The sequence below is a fragment of the Triticum dicoccoides genome, chromosome 4B (assembly GCF_002162155.2).
Source record: "Triticum dicoccoides isolate Atlit2015 ecotype Zavitan chromosome 4B, WEW_v2.0, whole genome shotgun sequence".
Lineage (NCBI taxonomy): Eukaryota > Viridiplantae > Streptophyta > Magnoliopsida > Poales > Poaceae > Triticum > Triticum dicoccoides.
In genome coordinates, this window is record NC_041387.1 from 160,018,494 (window position 1) to 160,040,417 (window position 21,924).

Sequence of the window (21,924 nt, forward strand, 5' to 3'; positions counted from 1 at the left end):
GGAACATGGGGAACATGACCTGCATTTAAAAGTGAATGAAATGAGAAGCGGAGTTCACATGAAGAACAGCAGAGGGACAAAAAAATTAGAATCACGTAGAATGTTTGGTTATGGGTGGGGGTGGTTGAAAGAAAAGTTGCCGTCCATGTATGAACAAAATTTGCCGTGTATTTTACTGTGAAGTTGCCACATAGTTTGCATGGGATGGAAAAATCAAAAAGTCAGTGTGCATGGCAGCTGTTGCCACATGAAAACATCTGCCGCAAAAACAGAGTGCAGATGATGGCAAAAAACATACCATGCAAAAAACAACGCAAACAGGGAAGGAGTACTCACATATTTCTTCAGTGTGAGCTTGAATTCACCGTGTTGAGCAAAATTCTTCCTCAGGATTTTGTGGTGGAAGTCACCATCCCATATTTTGCAGGTCACACTGTAATGCATGATTATCTTGTCGGCTCACACATCGATGTGATTGTTGATGTAGTCGATCCCGCATGCAACTACATTCATCGACATTTTACCGTTTGGCCTCACGGACTCGGCAAGATCACCAAGGTCGACGTACGTCGCTTCGCATTGAATGACATTGGTTCTGTCCAAACATGAGTTGTATGAAAACGATATAACATGAAAGAATCATGCCTACTAAGTAAAAAAATGAAAGAACTAAAACGTAAGCGGATCATGTATAGAAAGTACGAAGAAAATGAATGGTAAAAAAGGAGCAAAGCAAAATGAGAGATTATGGGGTGTGGTCATTTACGCTTTTAGCTCCTTCATGTGCTTGCTGCTGGCCCTCGCATTTCCAAACCGCTTGACAATATCGTACAGCTGGGTCTGTTCCTTACTGGCTCTAAAATCGGGCTCGTAGTCTTCCGCGGGAGGTGGGTGAACTACCCTCTGCTGCCTCAGAGAACCAGGGGTGGCACTCCTAATGGTATCTTCAGATACCGTAGCTGCAGGCACGTTGGAACTTGATTGCCCTTGCCCTCGTGAGGACCTCCTCTACAATGCTGCCTCCTCGATCCTGCGGTAAGCTTCATCAAGTGACGGTGAAATCTCCTCAGGGGTGGCTGCAAGGATAAAAAAATGGATTAGGATACCTAGAAATCAAAAACAGATGGATTGTGAGAAGATAGGGTGCATGATGTGAGATGTAGGTACAAAAAGTGGGCAGTTGCCATGTGTGGTCCAACTACAGTGGCCATGTCGTAGCAACTGCAGTTGCCATGTAGTTGCACTGCAGTTGCCATCTAGTTGGACTGTAGTTGGCCATGTCACAACAACTACAGTTTCCATGTTGTGACAACTCCACTTGCCATGTGCTTGCCGTATGGAAAAATGCAGCATGGAAACAAAAAATGCAGGGTGACATGGTGCGGCAGATCCAGTTGCCATGTGTGATGCACTGTATTTGCCATGTGGCAGCAACTACAGTTGACATGCTGAATGAACTTCAGTTGCCACGTGGTTTCCCAAAATGTGAAATGCAGCATGGAAGCAAAAAAATGTAGGTGACATGGTGCATCAAATCCAGTTTGCCATGTCATCACATGTCAGTTGCCATCACAAGTGAGAACCCCCAAAAAATATGATTGAGACAAAAGTCAAAGTACAAAGATGTATACAAGAAAATCATAAGGACATGATAAGTATACCTTGCACTATCGGCTGTGCGAACTTGACAGCCTTCCTACCCTCGACCATTGGCTGCGCCATCATTGCGGGCATGCCTCCCGGGAAAGCAAAGGCAACTGGCATAGGATCTTGCACCACCGGTGATCTTGACTGATGCCAAGGCTGAAGCTTGGTGGGGTGAAGGCCATTGGGTGCCTCTCATGCCTACTAGCCGGACCAGGAACGACTTGCGGGGCAGAATCCAAGGGTGAAAGATCGACAAACATATCTAAATTGGCCGCTACAGAATGATCGGGCTTATTTGCAGGGCGGGGCGTGTTGTCGGAGGTATCAGCTGCAGCTTTCATGACAATCTTCTTGTTTGGGCTGTAGGGGACACCCACATTGACTGGGAGCCTGGAAGTGCGCAGATTTAAGCTGGGGATTTCCACTGCGGGTAAAGGCGCAGTCTGCTCTGGGCGTTCACCTACGTCACTCGTGTCCGGCTTGAAACCTGCATCAGCTGTGCTCCGGTCTTCCGGTTTCTCCATCACATTGCTTCTGGCAGGTGGCGGGAACAGTGTGGACGCAGGAACATAACCAGACTCGTCTCTCCTGCTCCTAGCTATAGCCGGTGCGTTGGGTATGTATGTTGGTTGCTTGCGGGGGCTACGACGCCTAGGTGGAAGACCAGCACGCGAAACAGTCGCCTTAGCAGTATCGGCACAGACAGGAGCTGGAGCTGTTGTGCCAGGACTCTCACCTGTAGGTGGCATATCATTGTGAACTGCCGCCTCAGCCGCTTCTGTCGTGGACACAGGAGTGCCAACACGCACGCGCTTGGAATCAGTGTCAGATGAGCGGGAATCTTCCTTGCTTAGGTTCGTCTCGGGGGCGTCCACTTCAACGCTTGCTGATGGGGTGGCATGGCTCACAGCAGCATCCTTCATTGCCAGAAGCGTTGGCAATATTTCAGCTGTCCTGGCAGATACCGACTCGTCACTCCCCGATGTACGGATGCCTGATGTTCTAGCCTACACATCTACAGCCGGTGGAGATGGTCGGCCACTGGCATCAGAGTTGGTGGGAGCGGTTGACGGTGCAACAGCAGTATTGTCGCCAGGCGCCTCAGGTACATTTGAGTTGCCCCCCGTTGACAACTTTGAATGCAGGCGTTCGAACGGGTCCTTACTGATATGCTTGGCCCCACGCGTAGTAGTCTTCTTCATCCTGCAAAAAAAATAGAGCACATGAAAAAGGTATTTAAAATGAACAAAAAATATGGTTGTCATGGTAGAAAACTTAAAAAAATGAAAAACAAGTGGAAAAGCTGGTAGTTGCCATGTAAGGGGAACGTGAGTTGCCATGTGTCATAGTTAGCAGTTGCCATACAAAATCTAGCAGCAGTTGCCATGTTAGCCCACTTGAAGAATGATAAAAATGTCTGATCTGCCATGAATGCAATTTCAATCCTACGTGTGGGATGAGCTCACAAGCCAACGGTGAAGATGGCAGTTGCCATTAGGTACAGTAAAGTTACCATTTGGCCTAGATGCCAGTTGCCATGTAAAAACCAATAGGAGTTGCCATACACTTAAAAAGGAAGGAAAAATCATTTGGAATAAACAGCAGTTGCCACGTGGGGGGCGATGACAGAAGACAATGTGACAAGCTAAACGGATGCATTGGAAAATCAAGAAAAATATAGCGCTATGTCAATGAAAGCGCATGGAAAAAACCTACTTCTTGACTGCCTTCCTCAGGTCTGGCAACACGACAGGATCCCCGGTGTTGGTCATCGTCGTGCGAGGAGGTGACCTGGTGGAAGGGGTGTCACCGGCAATGGGGGCGCCTTTGTTCAACCGAGCAGAAGCACGGGTTGGCGTTGGCGCCTGTTTCTTCATAACTGCTCGTCCACCAGCTGTTGGCTCGCTGCACGTATGAGATGGAGGAAAAAAAAGGTGGCAATTGTCAGACAGCAAACTCGTTGTCGCACTTGACAAAGACAAGTGCAAAAAAAGGATGAGTCTATTCAAAGAAAATAGACAAAAGCAAAAAAATAAAAATAAAAGTCGAACCTCTTCCTGGCAGCTACGGGATCGGTCCTAGACCTCTTGCCAGGAGAACCCTGCCCAACACCATCTGGAGTCCTCCCCCTCTTTGATGGCAAAACCCCCTCGCCTCTCGCGGACGTATGTTCTTTGACTTTCTTCGGTTGGGGGACATCTGTTGCATCCTTGCCCTTGTTACCACTTGCGCAAACTTCAGCATGTTCATCATCATCGGTGTCCTGTTGCACATTCTCCATGTCATCGTCGTCATCCTTGCTGAGACCAGCATCTCCACCTAGTTCATCTTGTGTGTTAGCAGGCTCTTGGGAACTGTTGTAGTCATACCGGCCATGGCAACTGGTTGGCCGATGTGTACGTTCTGGGACAAATGAAGTGAACTGCCTCGCAACCGCGTCGCTGTCAGATCCACTGAGGGACGTCCACCCCTCAACCAACTTCCCGAGCAAGCCGGTCATTCCGGATGTAAACTGCCCTATTAGATTCTCAACAGGTGCCCTAGCCTGTGCACGAAACAAAGAAGCATCAACAACCACCCGTATTGCAATCACTTGCACGACATCAAAAAATACTCCACGGTAAACCATAGATGAAAATCTTTTGATTACCTCGGCAGGGCAAGACGGAGCTGAGTGCACGTCCATCCACTTTCCAAAGTTTTGAGGCCCCCCAAACACGTTGTAGTCTATAGCATGCTTGGTCATCAGCTAGAAAGAACAAAAAAAAAGCTAGGACGTAAGAGAGAGAATGTAAGTCTCAGCACGAATGAAAAAGAGTTGCCATGTGTAGTGAAACATGGATACAGTACTTAGAGAGCCATGGATAACAAAGGTAATCATCTCTTATGAACCACAGACGGTTGCCACATGCCAAATTGTAAGCATGCCATATGGACAAAGAAACCAGGACTAACCTGCAGTTTTCCATATGTGGTGTCAGTAGCCTTGTCTGTGACAAGCACAGCCTTGACAGCGTTGATAGTCCACGCAGAAACAGCAAACTTTTGTGCAGGCGGCGGGCCTCCAGTTCCAGTGAAATCCACGATGGACAGATCAAGACAGTCAACGTACATGAGCTGATGCAAAACAATTTTAAAAAGAAAGAAATATCAGTTGCCATCATGGGTACTGTGTGAAAAAAAACAGGATAATATATGTTAACATGATAATCAAGTTGATGTGCATGAAGAAGAGAAGAAAAGAAAAAGTTGCCATCTGCATGTGCTAATTGCCATCATAGTGTGATAGCAGTTGCCATGTTGCTGTGATGGCAGTTGCCATCATACTATGATGGCAGTTGCCATCATAGTATGATGACAGTTGCCATAATAATAAGATGGCAGTTGCCATATTGTCATTATGCCAGTTGACATCTTGTCATTATGGCAGTTGCCATCTTGTTATGATCAGGTTGCCATGCATGAACAAAAGTGTGTTAAAAACAGTGTTCACAGAAAAGAACTGGTAAAAGGAATACCATTAAATGCAGTCGACAACCCTTTTGGAACATCTTGCTAGAGAATGCATCGTGCAGGAAGTCGGCAATAAACTTACACCACATGTTCTTCACATTTTTCAGATCCGCCTGCACCGCACAAAAGTTCAGGGCAAAAAGGTTGCCACATCAGAAATCAAATGGAAAAAAACATCAAAAAACACTGGCAGTCACTAGCTTTACACATGACATCGGAGCCAAAAGATTGAAGGAAAATAAAGTAGTAAAGATGGATCATTCACCAGGATGGGGAAGCATTTGTTGCTTGGGCGAAGAGAAGTGGTCGGCGCGAAAACAGCTGAGATGAGGTACATGAGTAGCTTCATCTTGAAAACATCTCCATGCATCGTCATGGCCTGCAGCGAATCTGCCACTGCAGACGTGTTCGGCATGGATTCCAACCCAGGAAACAAACGGGGGAACAGCGCTTCCTCGATCTCATTATTGACCTCGTACGGGACTTTGATATGTCCACGAGGCACACCCAAAGTGCAGAACACAGAATCCTCGTTCAACGGTAGTCTTCCACGTCCCGGGATCACGAATTCCCTGGAGGCGGGGTCGTAAATCTCACCAAGCCAGTCGCATACAGGGTTGAAGGTTCGTGCACCGGACGTTCATCATAGCCTGCATACCCATCTCAACAGCAGCTCCCTTCTGATCATTGGTGAATTTATCAGTCAACGCAGTCAGTCGTTCTTGGGAGGCTCTGTTGTGAATACGTTTCTTCTTCTGCAAAAAACAGACAAAAAGTGATCAATTGTTGCCATGTTTTGCAAAAAAAGTGATCAGTTGTTGCCATGTTTTGCAATGTCATGAAATTTTAGTTCGTGTCAGACGACTGCAAGCAAGAGGTGTCAACTAGTAACATAAAACAGGAGGAGGGGGATGTGTGGAAATTTACCTCATCACCCTCTTTTCTCCGTGCAGTTGCATGATTATGCTGTGGTGGATCCATGAAATCATCATCATCATTTTGATGATCGCCACGAGCCATTCTGCTGAGATAGGAACAGACCAAATTGTCATGGTGGAAATGTAAATGCAATAGGTAAGCATCTAATCAAGAACCTAAAAAAATTGCCACAGTGATAACTGCCACATCGGCAGAAATGTGCTAGGGTGAAATTGTCGTGCTGAAATGCAACACATACTACAACAAAGCGATGAAACCACATCTAATCAAGAACCTGAAAAATTGCCACAGTGTGTTCAGATAGCACAAAGTCTTTGTGGCAAAAAAAAAAAATTGCGCCTGCAGTACAATGAATTTGCCACATTGTACTGACAGTAGAATGGCAATAAACATGATGTGGTCAGCCAAAAACTTGCCACATGCAAAGCATATGTATGGCATCTGACACAATTGATATGCAAATTTGGTTGCCACATTATGCAGCCAATTTGCCACACTGTCCTATCTGCAGAATGGCAACAGACAGTGTGTTCACATTCTATTTGCCACATGAATATACTATCCAAGTGGCAATAGGCACACATGATGTGCACATTAGTTGCCGTCCAGTGTAGTTGGCTGCTGAAACTGCATTGACTACCGATTGTGGCAACTATCACAGTGTGGCAACTATCACAAATCATTCAGAAAAAATTACTTGCCACAATGAAAAAGCATGTTTGTGGCTACTATCGCAGTAATTCAGCAAATTTAGTTGCCACATGGAAGAGCATGTGTGTGGCAACTATCATAGTCATTCAAAAAAATAGTTGCCGCATGGGAAAGCTTATTTGTGGCAACTATCACAGTCATTTCAGTAATTTGTTGCCGCATGGGAAACACATTTGTGGCAACTATCACATTTGTTCAGGAAGGTAGTTGCCATACAATCATGATAGTTAATCAACCTACCAAGTTCGCCTCATACTACAGTTTCAAAACCCAACTAACTAGATCTAGGGTTCAATGGTAACTACAACGACTTCAAATTCAACCTCAAAGTTCTTCCCCGAACTGACTGCAAACACAAATTCAAACCAATGCGCGTTAAACAAACCGGGAGATACGTGCCCAATCCAAAGGTAAGACTAGTGCGTGCCTCCGGACAGGTATAACCACACCGATGATGCCGCCGCCGCGGCGGCAACGAAACTGCCCAGTGCCACCAAAAATGGCTAGCAGGCGACTTCGCCGCCAGCGGGAACGCCGACGCTTCGCCGAATCACCTGAATCTCTACGAATCTCGATCGAGGAATCGAACAAGGAGGGAAGGGGGAATGCAGAAAGGGAGTGCGAGAGTTGTAGCGAGCATTACCTTCAATCCGCAGGAGCTCCGGCGAAGCCTCTCCGTTCCGGCGAGCACCACCGACGGCCCGAACACCGTCGATTCTTCCGCCTCCGCCGTCGCCTTCTCCCCTCGCCTTCTCCTCCAATGGTCTGAAGTGCGAGTGGGTTCTGCCAGTAAATGCAGTGCGGTGTGAGTAAAATGGAACCGTGAGGGGAGAGGGGACAGAGGTGTGCGACGTGTTTGACGTCAATCGCGGTCGGAGCGTGGCGTGCGGGCGCATAGCAGTTCCACCGCACGCCCCGGGTGGCAACCGCTGACCGCGGGAGGGCAACCAACGTGCGGGCGAACTGTCTCGCACACCGTACACGCGCCTCGTCCTACGTGGCGCAGAAAACCGACCGAATTATGCCAAGATTCGTGCACAAAGTTGCCAACGGTGATGCTTGCATGTGGTCGAGATGGTGAACGCCCACACGTGTGGGCGTTAGCATTTCCGTTTTTCTTTACCTGCCGTACCATTTTGACTTAGATTTTCTTAAGTCTCGGTGGATAGAGACCTAGTCCCGTAAAACCGTCCGTGAGTTTAGCAGTATAGGTTTTATGCTTCCTGTTTACCGGTGTTGACCCGACTCGTGCGGCCGCTGCTCAACCGCGCAAGCACCGTCGGATGCCTCCTGGACAGCCACGGCATCCCTGAACTTGGCGTAGATGTCTCCCTAGTAGAAGCTCCACGTCCTTCACACCAGCACCAGCAACATGAGCGCGCCGCCCACGGTGACGGCCGTGACGATGAGGAACGACTCCCTGAAGCAGCGCACGCCCATGCACGTCCTGCTCTGGCCGTTCCCGCGCTTCCTCGCCGCCTCCGCGTCGTAGAGCCGCCCGGCGACGCACACGTTGAGCACGTAGGCGCCCACGGGGCTGGCCGCGGCGCCCAGGTTGTAGAGCGTGCCGTAGTACCTCAGCCCGAACACCTCGGAGATGATGGCGTAGATGAGCGGCCACTGCGCGCCGAAGCAGAAGCCCACGATGATGGAGAAGGCGTAGAGCGACCGCGGCACGGCGAGGGCGATGAGTAGGTGGCCGGCGCAGGAGAGGAGGAGCACCAGCGTGAGCGCGAGCGGCTGCGGGTAAACCTGGGAATGGTTATTCAAAAACCGGGTGAAATGGTTCGGTTTTTTACTTTGGGTTTGATTAGTTCAGGTTTTATTGGGCCGAGTCTTTTTTAGTTTGGTTTTGGTTTGGGTATGTGGAGAAACTAGTTTGGGTATAGTTGGTTATGGGTTTAAATAGTTTGGTTATTAGCGGCTATAAACTACGGGTTCAAACCAGTTTCTGGGCATTGGTTATGTGCAATAACAAACGACGCACCAACAATGAGTAGTTTTGATCCGTGTGCATGCTGCGATGCACTTTGTAATTCCGTGTTTTGGGGAAACACCACATGAAAATCGGACATGTCTGCTTGTGCTTTGGCTAAGGAATTAGGTTTAATACACTTATTAGTGAGCTTTTCAGTCGTGGGCATTGTCTTTTGCCTCTTGCTGTCTGCCGACTGTATCTCAAGGATAACTTTGTTCCCAAACTGTTGTAGATGCATTTATGTCTGTTCTATCTCATTTACTTCTTAACAAGTCAATTTGTGTAATCAGATGTACATTGAGTCAAACCCATAGTTATGTATTGGGTTTAAACCCATGGTTATGTATTGTTTAAATTGGTTTGGGTGGAAAAAATAGTGGTTTTAGTTTTGGTTGGGCTGAAAATGATATTAAACGGTTATTGTTCAAGTATGGTTTTGAGAATACGTATACGAGTATAGTTCAAGTACAGTTTAAGTATGAAACCATTCTCAGATTTAGCTGCAGGACGCCGTGCCGCGCCAGCAGGGCCTCGGACGCGAACCCGGCCGTGACCCGCCCGGCGTAGTTCCAGACGCTGACGAGGGAGACCAATGTGTTGATGCTATGCGCCACCACCTGCGGCAAACCGCAGTGTCACCACCTCCGGCTCCGACACGTCCGCGCCGCCGCCGGACACCATAACCATTGATTAATATTGGCGCCAACAAGATCCTCCTCCGCACGTACGATCGCAGTAGTTGGTGCGTATGATTCACATGAAATGTGTTTTTGATTGATACTACTGGTAGTTTGTTTGGTCAGATTAATGAAACTGTAACGTACTGCACTAGTATGATACTGCGATTTTCGAGCGATTTGATTACTAGTATTGTTTTTGCCGACTTGGACAACGGCAATAAGGACATGTACGTGTTATCTTAGGAGTACCACGTAGGATAAATGATGAGGTGAAGGAGAGAGAACTCATAAAAAAAGACTTGTCTTTTCTTATTTAAGAGAAGACAAGAGATGATCTCTTAGCACAATATGTCTCACCACATTTTTAGGAATGACTAGTTATTAAAGATAAGGCTAAGAGATGATCCATTGTAGACTCTTTTTTTTGTCATATCTAAATTACATGCAAGACTTAAGATAAGACTACCTTATCAACCATTATACATGCCCTAATCAACTTGTAAGGGTTAATCTTCTCTTCTTTTTTTGACGGGAAGAACGATTAATCTTCTCTTGGTGGGAGGCCGGCAACAGACCGCACCCATGATTTTCTTTTCATTCTCTTTTTTTTTTTGCGAAGACATCCATAAACCCTTGTTGATGAGACGAAAGGGTGAACAGTACGGTTCACAATAAAACAGTGTAACTCGAGACTACAACTCGCGGATTACACTGGTACTAGTGGTATCCATACCAAATGCGTTCACATGTCCGGTAATCTTCCATCCATGTACTCCCTTGTTCGAAAAAGCCTTCCCAATCTTATCCCTCAAATGAATGTATCTAGCATCAAATGGGGGTAAGTTTTTTTCAGACGAAGGGAGTAAGTAAAGAGAGGCAAACACAGTACAAAAACGGAAACTTCATTTGCAGATCGCCCTCAAAAGGCGATCCGGCGAGGGGCTCAGACGATAGATGGTCAGCAAGAACAATCGGAAAAGCTAACAACATTTAGATTTAGTTCAGTAAAACTGAAGCACTTCTCAGCCCTCTCACGCCCTTAAAACAGTTTGGCGTCCCGGCCGGTCGTTTCTGGCAGCTAGCTCATGGTGATTAGCAAGAGGACATCTAACAATTAACCTAACCGGCTACATGTCAAATTCAGCCAAACAGGGCACCTTCGTTTCTTCAGTGAGTGGACCAAATCAAGTGCATGCTCACAAGTTTCTGGCAAGAGTATATATCTGGTATCTACTTCTACTTGCAGTAATCGCCGGTGCTGGTCCAGGCGTCCAGCTAGGCTAGCTAACCTTTTTTCCTTTTGCCACATATCTTCATGGACTCCAAGGCCTCCCTGCATATTTCAGTTCAGTTCCAACTCTAAGTAAGTATGGTGTCTACAGGGCAGGCTGTTCTAACTGAAAGATCACCGCGACAAGGAAGAAACATCATTCACCATCCATGGTTATCACAGTAAGTATAAAATGTAGCCCAACAGGAACAAAGAGGATACCGTAAACCGTCTTCCATCTCGACGTTCCCAGGCTCCAACTTAAGACCATCAAGAAATGCACCACATGCCTTTTCATAGTCCTGAAGACAAGGAGTTTGAATTGTACATGCAGCATCAAATACGATTCTGTTGCCACAGAAAATAACACAACTTGTCTACTTGCTCAAAACGGTTTTCCCACACAAACAAGACACACGACTCATCTAAAAAAACATCGCATCTCACCTTCAGTAGCATCAGAGCAGTTCCTTCACGGTGGCAGCCCTTGGCCCAGCCAGGTCGCATCATCCTGCAAGCTTGAGCATCCTTCAGGGCCTGCGTCCCATTACCGAAGCGAATCCAGCATAGGCTACTATTTGAGCGCAAGGTCGCATTAAAAGGGTCAAGCTCCATTGCCTACAACAGCACACAACAAGCATCAGCACAATTCTGCACAATGTTTAAGATTTGCCAGCAAGAAATCTGCCGTGCTGGATGAATCACTAAAACAATTTGAATTTTAATAATATATACGCATGCAGTAAATACAAGTCATTAGTGACATGATTAGCTTCCATAAGCATGTGACAGGATATCTGCTCACCCATGCCATGCATACGTTAGGTATATTATATATCTCATCTCCCTATCAGATCGGTCTTTTGGGATAGTTGGTTGATAGGTATATATCTTAACATAAACCAACTCCGAAACAATTCTATTATTCTTCCTGGACTTCATTGTGGTGTCAACTTCTTCCTTCATGCCCAGCCGCTAGTATTGGTCTCATGTGTCCAGTGTCAAATTCTATTTCCCCTACACGTATGTGCTGCTGTGTGGCCTATGTCCACAATGATGAATTGAATTACATGCAATGTATGATCTGTTCTACCACTGATCCAACTGCGTCATCAATAAAAAAATGCATCCTAAGAGATTACAAAAATAACAACATGACAGGAAGGGCTTAGAGGAGCAATCTCTAACTAGTTCACAGCATTAGCACATCTGCAAAGCCCGCAGAGAGCATAATTTCCATCACACATGCCATTCCACGGAAGGAACAGAAAAACAAAACTAAAATGCACTATAGTCTTTCAACTTGTCCTAAGCATTCAATGAGTCCATAAACTAGAACAAGCAAGATGCAAGAATGTACCTCTCCATAAATTCTTGCTGCAATAAGATAATTCCCATTCTTGAATGCCTCATGTGCTTTAGATTTTGCACTAGCAAGCATAGTTTTCTGAAACATTGAGAACAGTCAAATGAATAAAGATTCAGTATCACATGTAATCCCTTCCCACATGCTCAGTAGAAAAAAAAAATCTCCTGAATATACTCAATAGTTCTATCACTTGTGAAATGGCCATGAATATTTTTACTCGAATGCAGTATCATATGTAATCCCTTCCCACATGCTCAGTGGAAAAAATAATAATCTCCTGAATATACTCAATAGTTCTATCTCTTGCGAAATGGCCATGAATATTTTTACTCAAATGTTGAACCTCCTGTCTCCCAGATAAAATAATATTAAAAGTCAGTGTCAGCAGTTGAAGAATTGTTTGATTCATTTTATTTCCACATGTTTCTACTGGCCTAACTATCAATATCACTGATAGAACTCGGTTGTCTCTTTTGTTTCAGATATACAGATCACTGATTGTGGTCTTTGGAGTGAGGTATTAAACAACATTACTGATTACCGCATCTTCCATCCACTACAGAATCCATAACAAAAACAATGAAGCCTTTACTCCAAAGCAAGTCGGGATATGCTAAGGCTACCGCTACAGAAATCCCACAAGACCACAATCTCATCATTAAAAACTAATATTTCCACTTGCCCAATTCCCTGTACTTTATTTTAATTTAGAATCTTAAATGCACATCTCGACCCAAATTGGGCCAAAATCAACACTGGGGTTAATCCTGGCTAGGTTCATACTTACAAAAATTTAAACTTCACAAGAGTTCGAAACACATAGGTGTGACAATAAACCACAATCCATGTTGCATGCCACAGAATTAACACGTAAAAGATTAAAGTGTGATGTGCCATCAAAAAGTCATGTGATAAGGAATATCGAGTTGACCAGTTTAACAGAACAGGTAAGTTAAATACATTTAGAATCCTTTCAACTAAATCTTATTGCTCCGAAATGAGTTGGCATGCAATACATGTGACACATTTTTGCTTACCGGCTCATAGCTAACCCATTGCAGCAAGACAACTGGCATACTTGAAATTCACGATCAATCTAATTCTCAGCCACTAATCATAATTCATTACATACAGAAGGGACAGTCAAGTGCACGGTTTCAAGCTGTTTTTCAAGTTAAGACAATGAATTGAAGAAACCCCAAAATCGGGAAATCTCACAGCCAGCAATCAAGCATGCACACTCGAACCATTAATATAAATATGGTAGTGATGTTTTATAATTATACCTTTGATGAGGGCACTGATTTTACATTACCAATGATTCCATCAACACTCCAGTCACGTACTTTAGGAATACGAGAAGTGACGGGAAATAGAATTTCGACATGTTCACGCATACCAGAACGTGCAGCAATTTCTATAGGAGTGTGCCCATACTGCCAAGACAACAAGCAAGATTAACTTCACTTGATATTTGACAAAATAAAATGACGAAGCAGCCGAGAGCATGCAAGGTATGTAGACAACCATTGAGCAGACATGGTATAAACTTAAATACATTCTAGAGATTAGGATAAATCTGGCGCTTAGTTAGCATGATCTGTCAAGAACAACATTTATACTAATACCGAATTGTTACATCATAATACTATCCCAAGTTCCCAACAATTTCCAGGATGAATAAGATAAGAAGTAACTCCTGCTGATTTTGCAATCACAGCTTCATTTTTTTTCTCAAAACTGATGACGGTAACTTATATATTTCATCCAACAATCCAATGTTCTTTGTAAGTTCGAAATTGGTCAAAGTTGGAACTCCAAGGTAAGTTCCTCCTACTTAGTAGATAGCCTACAGCCATTACATGCTTCTCCAAATAATCAAACAGAATAGGATCTTGAATTTAAAATGTAGCTTCGCTGTTAGGATAAATCTAAATGGACCAAAAATGCACAAAATAGAATTCATCAAGACATTTGTTTTAAAGTTTACAAACTGAAGATGGAAAACCAGTAATATGTTTAGCAATGACCTGCTAAACGAACCGTGTATTAGAATATGTCCTGCTAAGTTTGGACGAGAGCATCCATGTAGCAGTAAGGTAAAAAAAAAGAGCTTACACTGTCAGTAACATTAGCATCTGCACCAGCCAGAACTAAGCACTTAAGGATGTCAGTCGAGCCAGCAAGGGCAGCAATTATTAAGGGTGTATCTTTACCAATACCATCCACATCAGCACCAGCCTAACAAAAGATGACAGGTTATATACTTCACAAGAACAAACATACAAATTGCAATTCATCATTGTCATAACCATTTTAGGAAAATTACAGAAACTAAGTAATATAACCCTTTCTTTTCACATTAGCACAGTAACCTGTAAGTTGATGTGAGAAGATGACATACCTCAAGCAGGAGCTTCACACATTTTAGTGAGCACGTGGCAGTAGCAATAACAAGAGCTGTAGAATCAGTACCACTCAAAGCTATCTTATGCTGTTGGGAGATGCAGAAATTAGAAATTCCATATAACTACAGTCAGCATAAAATTTAAATAAGGGCTGAAGAACTACAGCTGAATCTATATATATATATATATATATATATATATATATATATATATATATATATATATACGGTAATTGCCTTTGTCATTGTGAGTAGAAGCTTTTGACACAAATAAGAAATAACATAATTAGCATGTACAAACATCGCAAATTAAATGAATTAGCCTCTCATGTCATCTATTTTTTGAGGAAAATGGAAGTTGTATTGCCGATGCATTTCAGAAGAGAAGCAAGTATAGTTGAGTTACAGAGAAAGGGATCATGGCTCCCAATGGCCCTCAAAACAAACTTAAAATTACAGCTAATCAGACTCTGGATCAGGCTCGTTTTCCCCAAATGTGCTCCAGGAGATACGCAAGTGAGCCAACAGCATTTCCTGCTTGATTACTCCAAGCACATGATCCTCAGAGGAGACAATATTCTAAGTTATTTATGAAAAGGTGATATTAATCCTATTAATCCGTCTGGGAGAAGTACCTCTGACCATTCCCCAAAAATTCAAACAAAAGAAAGGAAGATCAAAAGAATGAGTCTCCAGCTCAGTAAAGTCAATGGCCAGACAAATGACAAAGGTCGAACTTAAAAGTCAAGCATGTTAAACTTCAACTTGCCAGGCTATGTCAAGCAAGAACAGTAGAAACTAAAAGCACTGCGTACATTCTATAGTCGGATTATGTGTATGCTGGAGAAACAGAGAGCATGTTACACTCAAGTCTCTGGACTCCACCTGGACACTGGTGGGACCATTGCAATAAAACAAGACAATTCAGCACTGAAAAGGAGACTACAGGTCGATGTGTATATTCGAGAAACTGAATTGGACAAAGAGCAGCAATTTCACTCATGTTACCAAGACAAGATACTATAGTTTGAGACTATGTTTGAAAACTGGAGCAGGTGAGATTAAATTAGAAGGAATGAAAACTGAAAAATACGGGTGTAACACACAAAAGCCAGTGACATGAAATAAATACAGATAGGAAAAAGTTGCTGGATAGGGCAACAAATGAAATAACTACTACTGTGGACTTAACCATTCTAGGGAAACTAGTTTGTAAAAAAGGAAAATATGAGAGTGGTGCTTACATCTGCATGGTGATCCAACAAAACCTTCACAATATCATCATGCCCATTATTAGCAGCAACATGCAGTGCTGTCCCACCATGACTTAGTCCATCAGGGTTAGCTCCTTTTGAGAGTAAGAGCTCTACTATGTCAACGTATCCTGGATACAAAGTAGAAAATGCAAGATACTGTATATCACTATTCAACTATAGATACTTTGTTGTAACTCCTTGGTTGTAATTTAGAAGGCATAAATCAAGGCCACGAAATACATAGTCAATAGCTGGAATTGATGGAGTGCACAGAATTCAGACGCAAGGGAAAGTTTAAACTTTTGAGACTTGGCTAAACTAAATTGACAATAGCATTGAAACATAAAAGGCCTCTGTTCTGCATAATGTGATGTGTATAGGGGGAAAAGGAAGGACTTTTTACATGTAGTGTATACCTTACGCCCTTCAACTATAAAGAATACCCAATCAGAAAAAATTACTGGATGTCTCACTGATATATGGCTCCTCACACAGACGCAGTACACATGGAGATGAAGAAGAGTTAGGAAAGATGAGTATGTGCAGTAGATACGTATGCGTAGAGATCCATGCTACCTTGATTGGTGGCAAAATGGAGAGGCGTATACCCCTCGCTGTTGAGCTTCTCTGTATCAGCACCATGGTCGAGAAGGTAACACACCAAATACGCATTCTGACGGCTAATCGCACAGGTCAAAGGTGTTTCGCCTGTCAGGGACAACAGAGCAGAGAAGCTTAGCACAAACAAATTCAGCCCATCCAAGGAAACACCTACCCGGATGAACGAGAGCTACTCTCTAATCGACGAAAGCTATTCCCTAGTACTTATTACGGAAAGGAAAGGAAAGGAAAGGAAAGGAGAGGGCTTGAAGGAAGGCGACGCACCCATCGGGCCTACATCATCGACATCCAGCCGGATGTCCTCGACCAGGTAGCGGCACACGGGCAGGCTCCCTCCTAGGGCCGCCATGTGCAGTAAGCCTATGCCTATGCCGTCCCTCACTGCCCCCAGCTTCTCGGCGAGGCGACGGCCTTCCGCCCCCCTTCCCAGCACCCTCGCCGCCTCTGAAACGTAAAACGGATCGGCGCCAAAATCAGCACGGAAACAGACAAGAACCGGAAAATGGAGAAAAAGAATCGCCGGCGTATGGAGGTGCCTACTCTTGACGAGGCGGAGGTCGCCGTCGAAGGCTGCCTTGAGGAAGCCCATGTCGAAGGTAGGGTCGGCGGAGAATGGGTTGGGTTTCCAGGAAGGGAGGCCGTCGCCGTCCAAGGCGGCAGGGGGTATGATAGGCAGCTGCGGCGCCATGGCGACTGGGTTGGTGCTAGGTAGGGTTTTAGCCAGACCGGGGCTGGAAACGGGGGAAGAGAGGAGGAAGATGGCGTGGGCGGGAAAGGAGGGAGTGGAGTGGACGCCGGGGAGGACGACGCGTGCGACGAAGAGGGTAGAAAGGTAGAGTAGTAAATGTTTGGGGCCGGAGCGCCGGCTGAAGCGCTCGCTCAGTCGCTTCCTTTTCTGACGCGCGTGATACGCTGGCACGCACGTGCTCAGTGGGCCCAAACGTTTTCCTTCTCTTTTTCATTTTTTTTCTTCCTTTTTCTTTGCTTCTTCTTCCTTCCGTCTCCGTTTGATCCCATCTTGTCTCCCGCAGTACGAGCTCGCCGGCATCAACGGCGCGACCCCCTGCTGCTTTCATTAGCATCTCCTACCGCACCGTTGCAAGCATCTTCTTCCCCCAATGAAACCCACAACATGCTCCTCCACCGATGGTGCAACCGGCGACCCAAAAGCTACAACCAACGACAACAAAAGCTTCAATCTGAAGACGCCGGTGCGCCGCCGCAAAGCAGCGGCCGCGTCCTACGATGGAGCAAGCCACAACCTGGAGCTGCGACAGAGCTAACGAGATGTTGCAACCGGCGACCAAGTTTGCTGGAACCGACGGGGAGGTTTGTTGGAACCAGCACCCAGAAATGCTACCATCTGAGTTCATTCTGCTAGAACAACGACGTTTTTGCTACAACCGTAGCCTATTTTTGCTGCCACCAGTGACTTTTTTTGCTACATGCATACACGGCGGTGTTGGTCGACGGCAGCGATGACTTTTTTTGCTGCAATCGTTGTTTTTTTTGGCTACGACCAACGAGGTTTTTTGCTACATGGCATTGACTGGTGGTCGTCATTCGTGCAACCCAGTGCAGCGACTGTCGACGAAAAAAAAGCTTCAATGGGCATGGATAAAAGCATCAACCGGTGCGGGGAAAAGCTTCAAAGGCGGGGTGGATAAAAGCTTCAACGGGCGTGAAAAAAAGCTTCAAACCGAGGTACGAGCAATGACGCTGAGAGCTGCAGCCGGCGGTACGGTGGTGCTTCGATGGACGTGCTACGATGGTGGCGGTGGCGGCTAGGTGCTGCAACATAGAGACGTCGGGTGGCACGGTTTTGCTACGAGGGGCGGCGATGTACTGTTGGAACCGGGGAGGACGGGTACGAGGAGGGCGAGCATCGGCGACGAGGGCGGCGACCGACGTTGAGGCAAGTGGCGAGGACGCCCGACGTGTTGGCTGCCTTAAGGCCTACTGGCTATACGTGATGGGGCACCATAGCTTTTCCTTTGTTTCTCTAACGGAGCAGTTTCTTTTTCTTTGACAACTCAAACAAAGCAGTTAGCAATTGGGAAGGCTATACATGTAGATCATGCCGCTCTAACTTAAATGTATGGTACGGGCGCGCTGCGACCGGCTGAAATTTCGGCCGGCGCACCAACACGTATCACTGCCCGGGTAGAAATGGAAGGCGAGTGAATTCCCCTATAGCAGCAGCAATATCACCGGCGGCTATTTGGATGGACAACCCCTAATGCTTCGTTTGGATGCCTGTATTGAAGACCTCTGTATTGGATTGGAGTGAAATCCAATTCGGCGAGGAAACTGAAATGAAATGAATATGAATTCGTCTGTTTGGTTGTTCACTGAGTTGGCCCTTGAAATGTCAGTGAGGTTTTAATACCAAATCATGTTTGGATGACAAACTTTAGAATTGCATAGTTACATTAGAATAAATGTAAAGCATGTGTCGTTAGGTTGTGAGCATCGACATTCAAGCTCCTAAACTCGTGAACAAAATTACACACGGTAAACCCCCTAGAGTGCTCTATGACTTCATGTATAATAGCTACATAATTGGCTGAGCTTTGTTGCTTGATATCATCAATAACCATCTTGCAGTCGGATGCAATATGAATCTTTTGTAAATTTGGGTCTTCGGCGAGAGCTAGCGCCTCTCGAATGGCCAACGCTTCTAGTGTTCCAGGATGCTTAATGCCCACAAAAATAATCACCGAAGCTCCCAAAGTAGACACCATCATGGTCTCGGCTCACCGCTGCAACAACACCAAAATCCTAACTTCTCGCTACATATGCATCAGGCAGAGAGAGCCATTGTGCCGGTCTTGAGGATGGCATGCGTGTGATGATCACCCTCGAAGTGTCGAGAATCTGAAGATCTGCTTGGAAAGCTACTATAATAATGTGTCCAGAGGGGGCTCTAAAAAATGTCCTCATAGATGGCTTTCCTCCTTGCTCCCCGGACTGCCCGTAGAGTAACCACCATGTGAATAAAATCGTTGTGGGACAATGTTTCATGCATAGTAAAAAAACCAAGCTCTTTATATTCGTAGCATGGTTTTAGCATATTTGTTCTACCAGCCCCTCCACAAATAAATTCCTAACGCTTCTTGCCATTGAGCAATCCATCAAAGCATGTCTCCAGGAATCCTCTGGTCTGCACAAAACTTAGGTGACCTAGGTGGACATATTTCTGTGTTAAACAAGATCTGTCGTTTGGCAAGACTCCACAAAAAGATACCCGCCCCTTCGCCGCTCCTCCATGCCACCAAAGACCAGGGCCACCTCGGGGCCCCCACCACGACAAAGCGCGCTGCAGGCGGTGATAGCGCACAAGTATAGGGGATCACAACAGTTTTTGAGGGTAGAGTATTCAACCCTAATTTATTGATTCGACACAGGGGGAGCCAAGGAATATTTGCAAGTATTAATAACTGAGTTGTCAATTCAATCACACCTAGAGAACTAAATATCTACAACAGAGTGATCAGTAGCATAGTAATATGGTAGTTTTATAGCAGAGATAACAGTAGTCGTTTTATAGTGATTGTAATAGCAGCAGCAGCGAATGTAACTTAACAAAGATCAATAAGCGAAAGTCGTAAGCATTGGATCAGTGATGGATAATTATGTTGGATGACATTCATCATGTAACAGTCATAATCTAGGACGACACAGAACTAGCTCCATTTCATCAATGTAATGTAGGCATGTATTTCGTATATAGTCATACATGCTTATAATAAGAACTTGCACGACATCTTTTGTCCTACCCTCCCTGTCGGCATTCTGGGAACCAGGGTAGATAGACTTGCCTGCATGCGGCCCACGGCATGGCCCCATTGACGGCCTGATACAGCCCATCTTCGGCACCTTCAAAGACAAGACCCTCGCGAGGGTGCAGGATCGAAAGTATGTCTAGAGGGGGGGTGATTAGACTACTTGACCAATTTAAAACTTATCCTTTTCCCAATTTTAGTCTTTGGCAGATTTTAGCTAACTTAGCACAAGTCAAGCAATCTTAACACAATTCAAGCAAGCATGCAAAGAGTATATGAGTAGCGGAAAGTAAAGCATGCAACTTGCAAGAATGTAAAGGGAATGGTTTGGAGAATTCAAACACAATTGGAGACACGGATGTTTTTGTCGTGGTTCTGATAGGTGGTGCTATCGTACATCCACGTTGATGGAGACTTCAACCCACGAAGGGTAACAGTTGCGTGAGTCCACGGAGGGCTCCACCCACGAAGGGTCCATGATGAAGCAACCTTGTCTATCCCACCATGGCCGTCGCCCACGAAGGACTTGCCTCACTAGCGGTAGATCTTCACGAAGTAGGCGATCTCCTTGCCCTTACAACTCCTTGGTTCAACTACACAATCTTGTCGGAGGCTCCCAAGTGACACCTAGCCAATCTAGGAGACACCACTCTCCAGGAAGTAACAAATGGTGTGTTGATGATGAACTCCTTGCTCTTGTGCTTCAAATGATAGTCTCCCCAACACTCAACTCTCTCTCACAAGATTTGGATTTGGTGGAAAGAAGATTTGAGTGGAAAGCAACTTGGGGAAGGCTAGAGATCAAGACTCATATGGTAGGAATGAAATATCTTGGTCTCAACACAAGTGTAGGTGGTTCTCTCTCAGAAAATACAAGTTGGAAGTGTAGGTTCGTTCTGATGGCTCTCTCCACGAATGAAGAAGAGGTGGAGGGGTATATATAGCCTCCACACAAAATCTAACCGTTACACACAACTTACCAATCTCGGTGGGACCGAATTGAGAAACTCGGTCGGACCGATTTAGCAAATCTAGTGACCATTAGGATTTTCGGTGGGACCGACTATAACGCCCCGAATTCGATGCGCCAGGTGTCTGCCAGTTATTCGCCGTCGTTGCCATGTCATTTGCTTGCGTGTTGCATTTTGCCATGTCATCATGTGCATTTCATTTTGCATGCGTGTTCGTCTCATGCATCCGAGCCTTTTCCACGTTGTCCGTTTTGCAATCCGGCGCTCCTATGCCCTCCGGCGTTCCCCTTTTGTCTCTCGTTGTGAGTGGGTGTTAAACGTTCTCGGAATGGACCGAGTCTTGCCAAGCGGCCTCGGTATACCATCGGTAGACCGCCTGTCAAGTTTCGTGCCATTTGGAGGTCGTTTGATACTCCAACGATTAACCGGGTAACCGTAAAGTCCTTCTCTCTTTGCAGCCCAACACCCCTTCCAAAGTGGCCCAAAACCCATCTAACTCCCCTCCATGCTCTCGGTCGTTCGATCACGATCGTGTGGGCGAAAACCGCTCCTCATTTGGACTCTCCTAGCTCCCTCCACCTATAAATATGCCCTCTCCCCCAAAATTCCGGATCATTTTCCCCCTGAAACCCTAGCTTCGTCCTCTTCCCGCAGCCGAACACGTCCGGACCCCGCCGGACATGTTCGCGCCGCCGCCCCGTCCAACCCACTCGCTCCGCGCCTCCCGGCCCGAGCTCGCCGGCGCCCGCCTCCGCCGGAGCTCCGCTCCCCGCCGCC

General features: G+C 45.7%; 2 protein-coding genes across 3 annotated transcripts; both read right to left on the bottom strand.

The window, feature by feature from the left end:
• Positions 1–2,808: 2,808 nt before the first annotated feature.
• Positions 2,809–9,946, bottom strand: LOC119292599. Its single transcript, XM_037571385.1, is given in 6 exon segments — positions 2,809–2,850; positions 4,603–4,764; positions 5,819–5,840; positions 8,042–8,562; positions 9,298–9,405; positions 9,935–9,946. Coding segments are annotated over 6 exon segments (867 nt in total).
• Positions 9,947–10,375: 429 nt separating this feature from the next.
• LOC119293492 (ankyrin-1-like) lies at positions 10,376–17,211 on the bottom strand. 2 transcript variants are annotated; one of them, XM_037571957.1, is made up of 11 exons: positions 16,932–17,209; positions 16,656–16,835; positions 16,347–16,478; positions 15,759–15,898; positions 14,512–14,601; positions 14,226–14,348; positions 13,394–13,543; positions 12,099–12,185; positions 11,186–11,356; positions 10,961–11,040; positions 10,376–10,801 (listed from the first exon to the last, which is right to left on the bottom strand). In XM_037571957.1, exons 1-11 carry the CDS (start codon positions 17,077–17,079, stop codon positions 10,753–10,755), a joined length of 1,350 nt encoding a protein of 449 aa, XP_037427854.1. In that variant the 5' UTR covers positions 17,080–17,209; the 3' UTR covers positions 10,376–10,752. The 2 variants fall into 2 exon arrangements, with proteins under 2 accessions (XP_037427854.1, XP_037427853.1); XM_037571956.1 differs by having other exon boundaries at positions 16,656–17,211.
• Positions 17,212–21,924: the final 4,713 nt, after the last annotated feature.

Coding starts and splice junctions, on each gene's coding strand:
- LOC119293492 (XM_037571956.1), bottom strand. CDS start 17,079: ATGGCGCCGCAGCTGCCTATCATACCCCCTGCCGCCTTGGACGGCGAC. Junction 14,349..14,511: donor GTGTGAAGCTCCTGCTTGAG/GTATGTCATCTT, acceptor ATCTTTTGTTAG/GCTGGTGCTGATGTGGATGG. Junction 10,802..10,960: donor GAGATGGAAGACGGTTTACG/GTATCCTCTTTG, acceptor TGAAATATGCAG/GGAGGCCTTGGAGTCCATGA.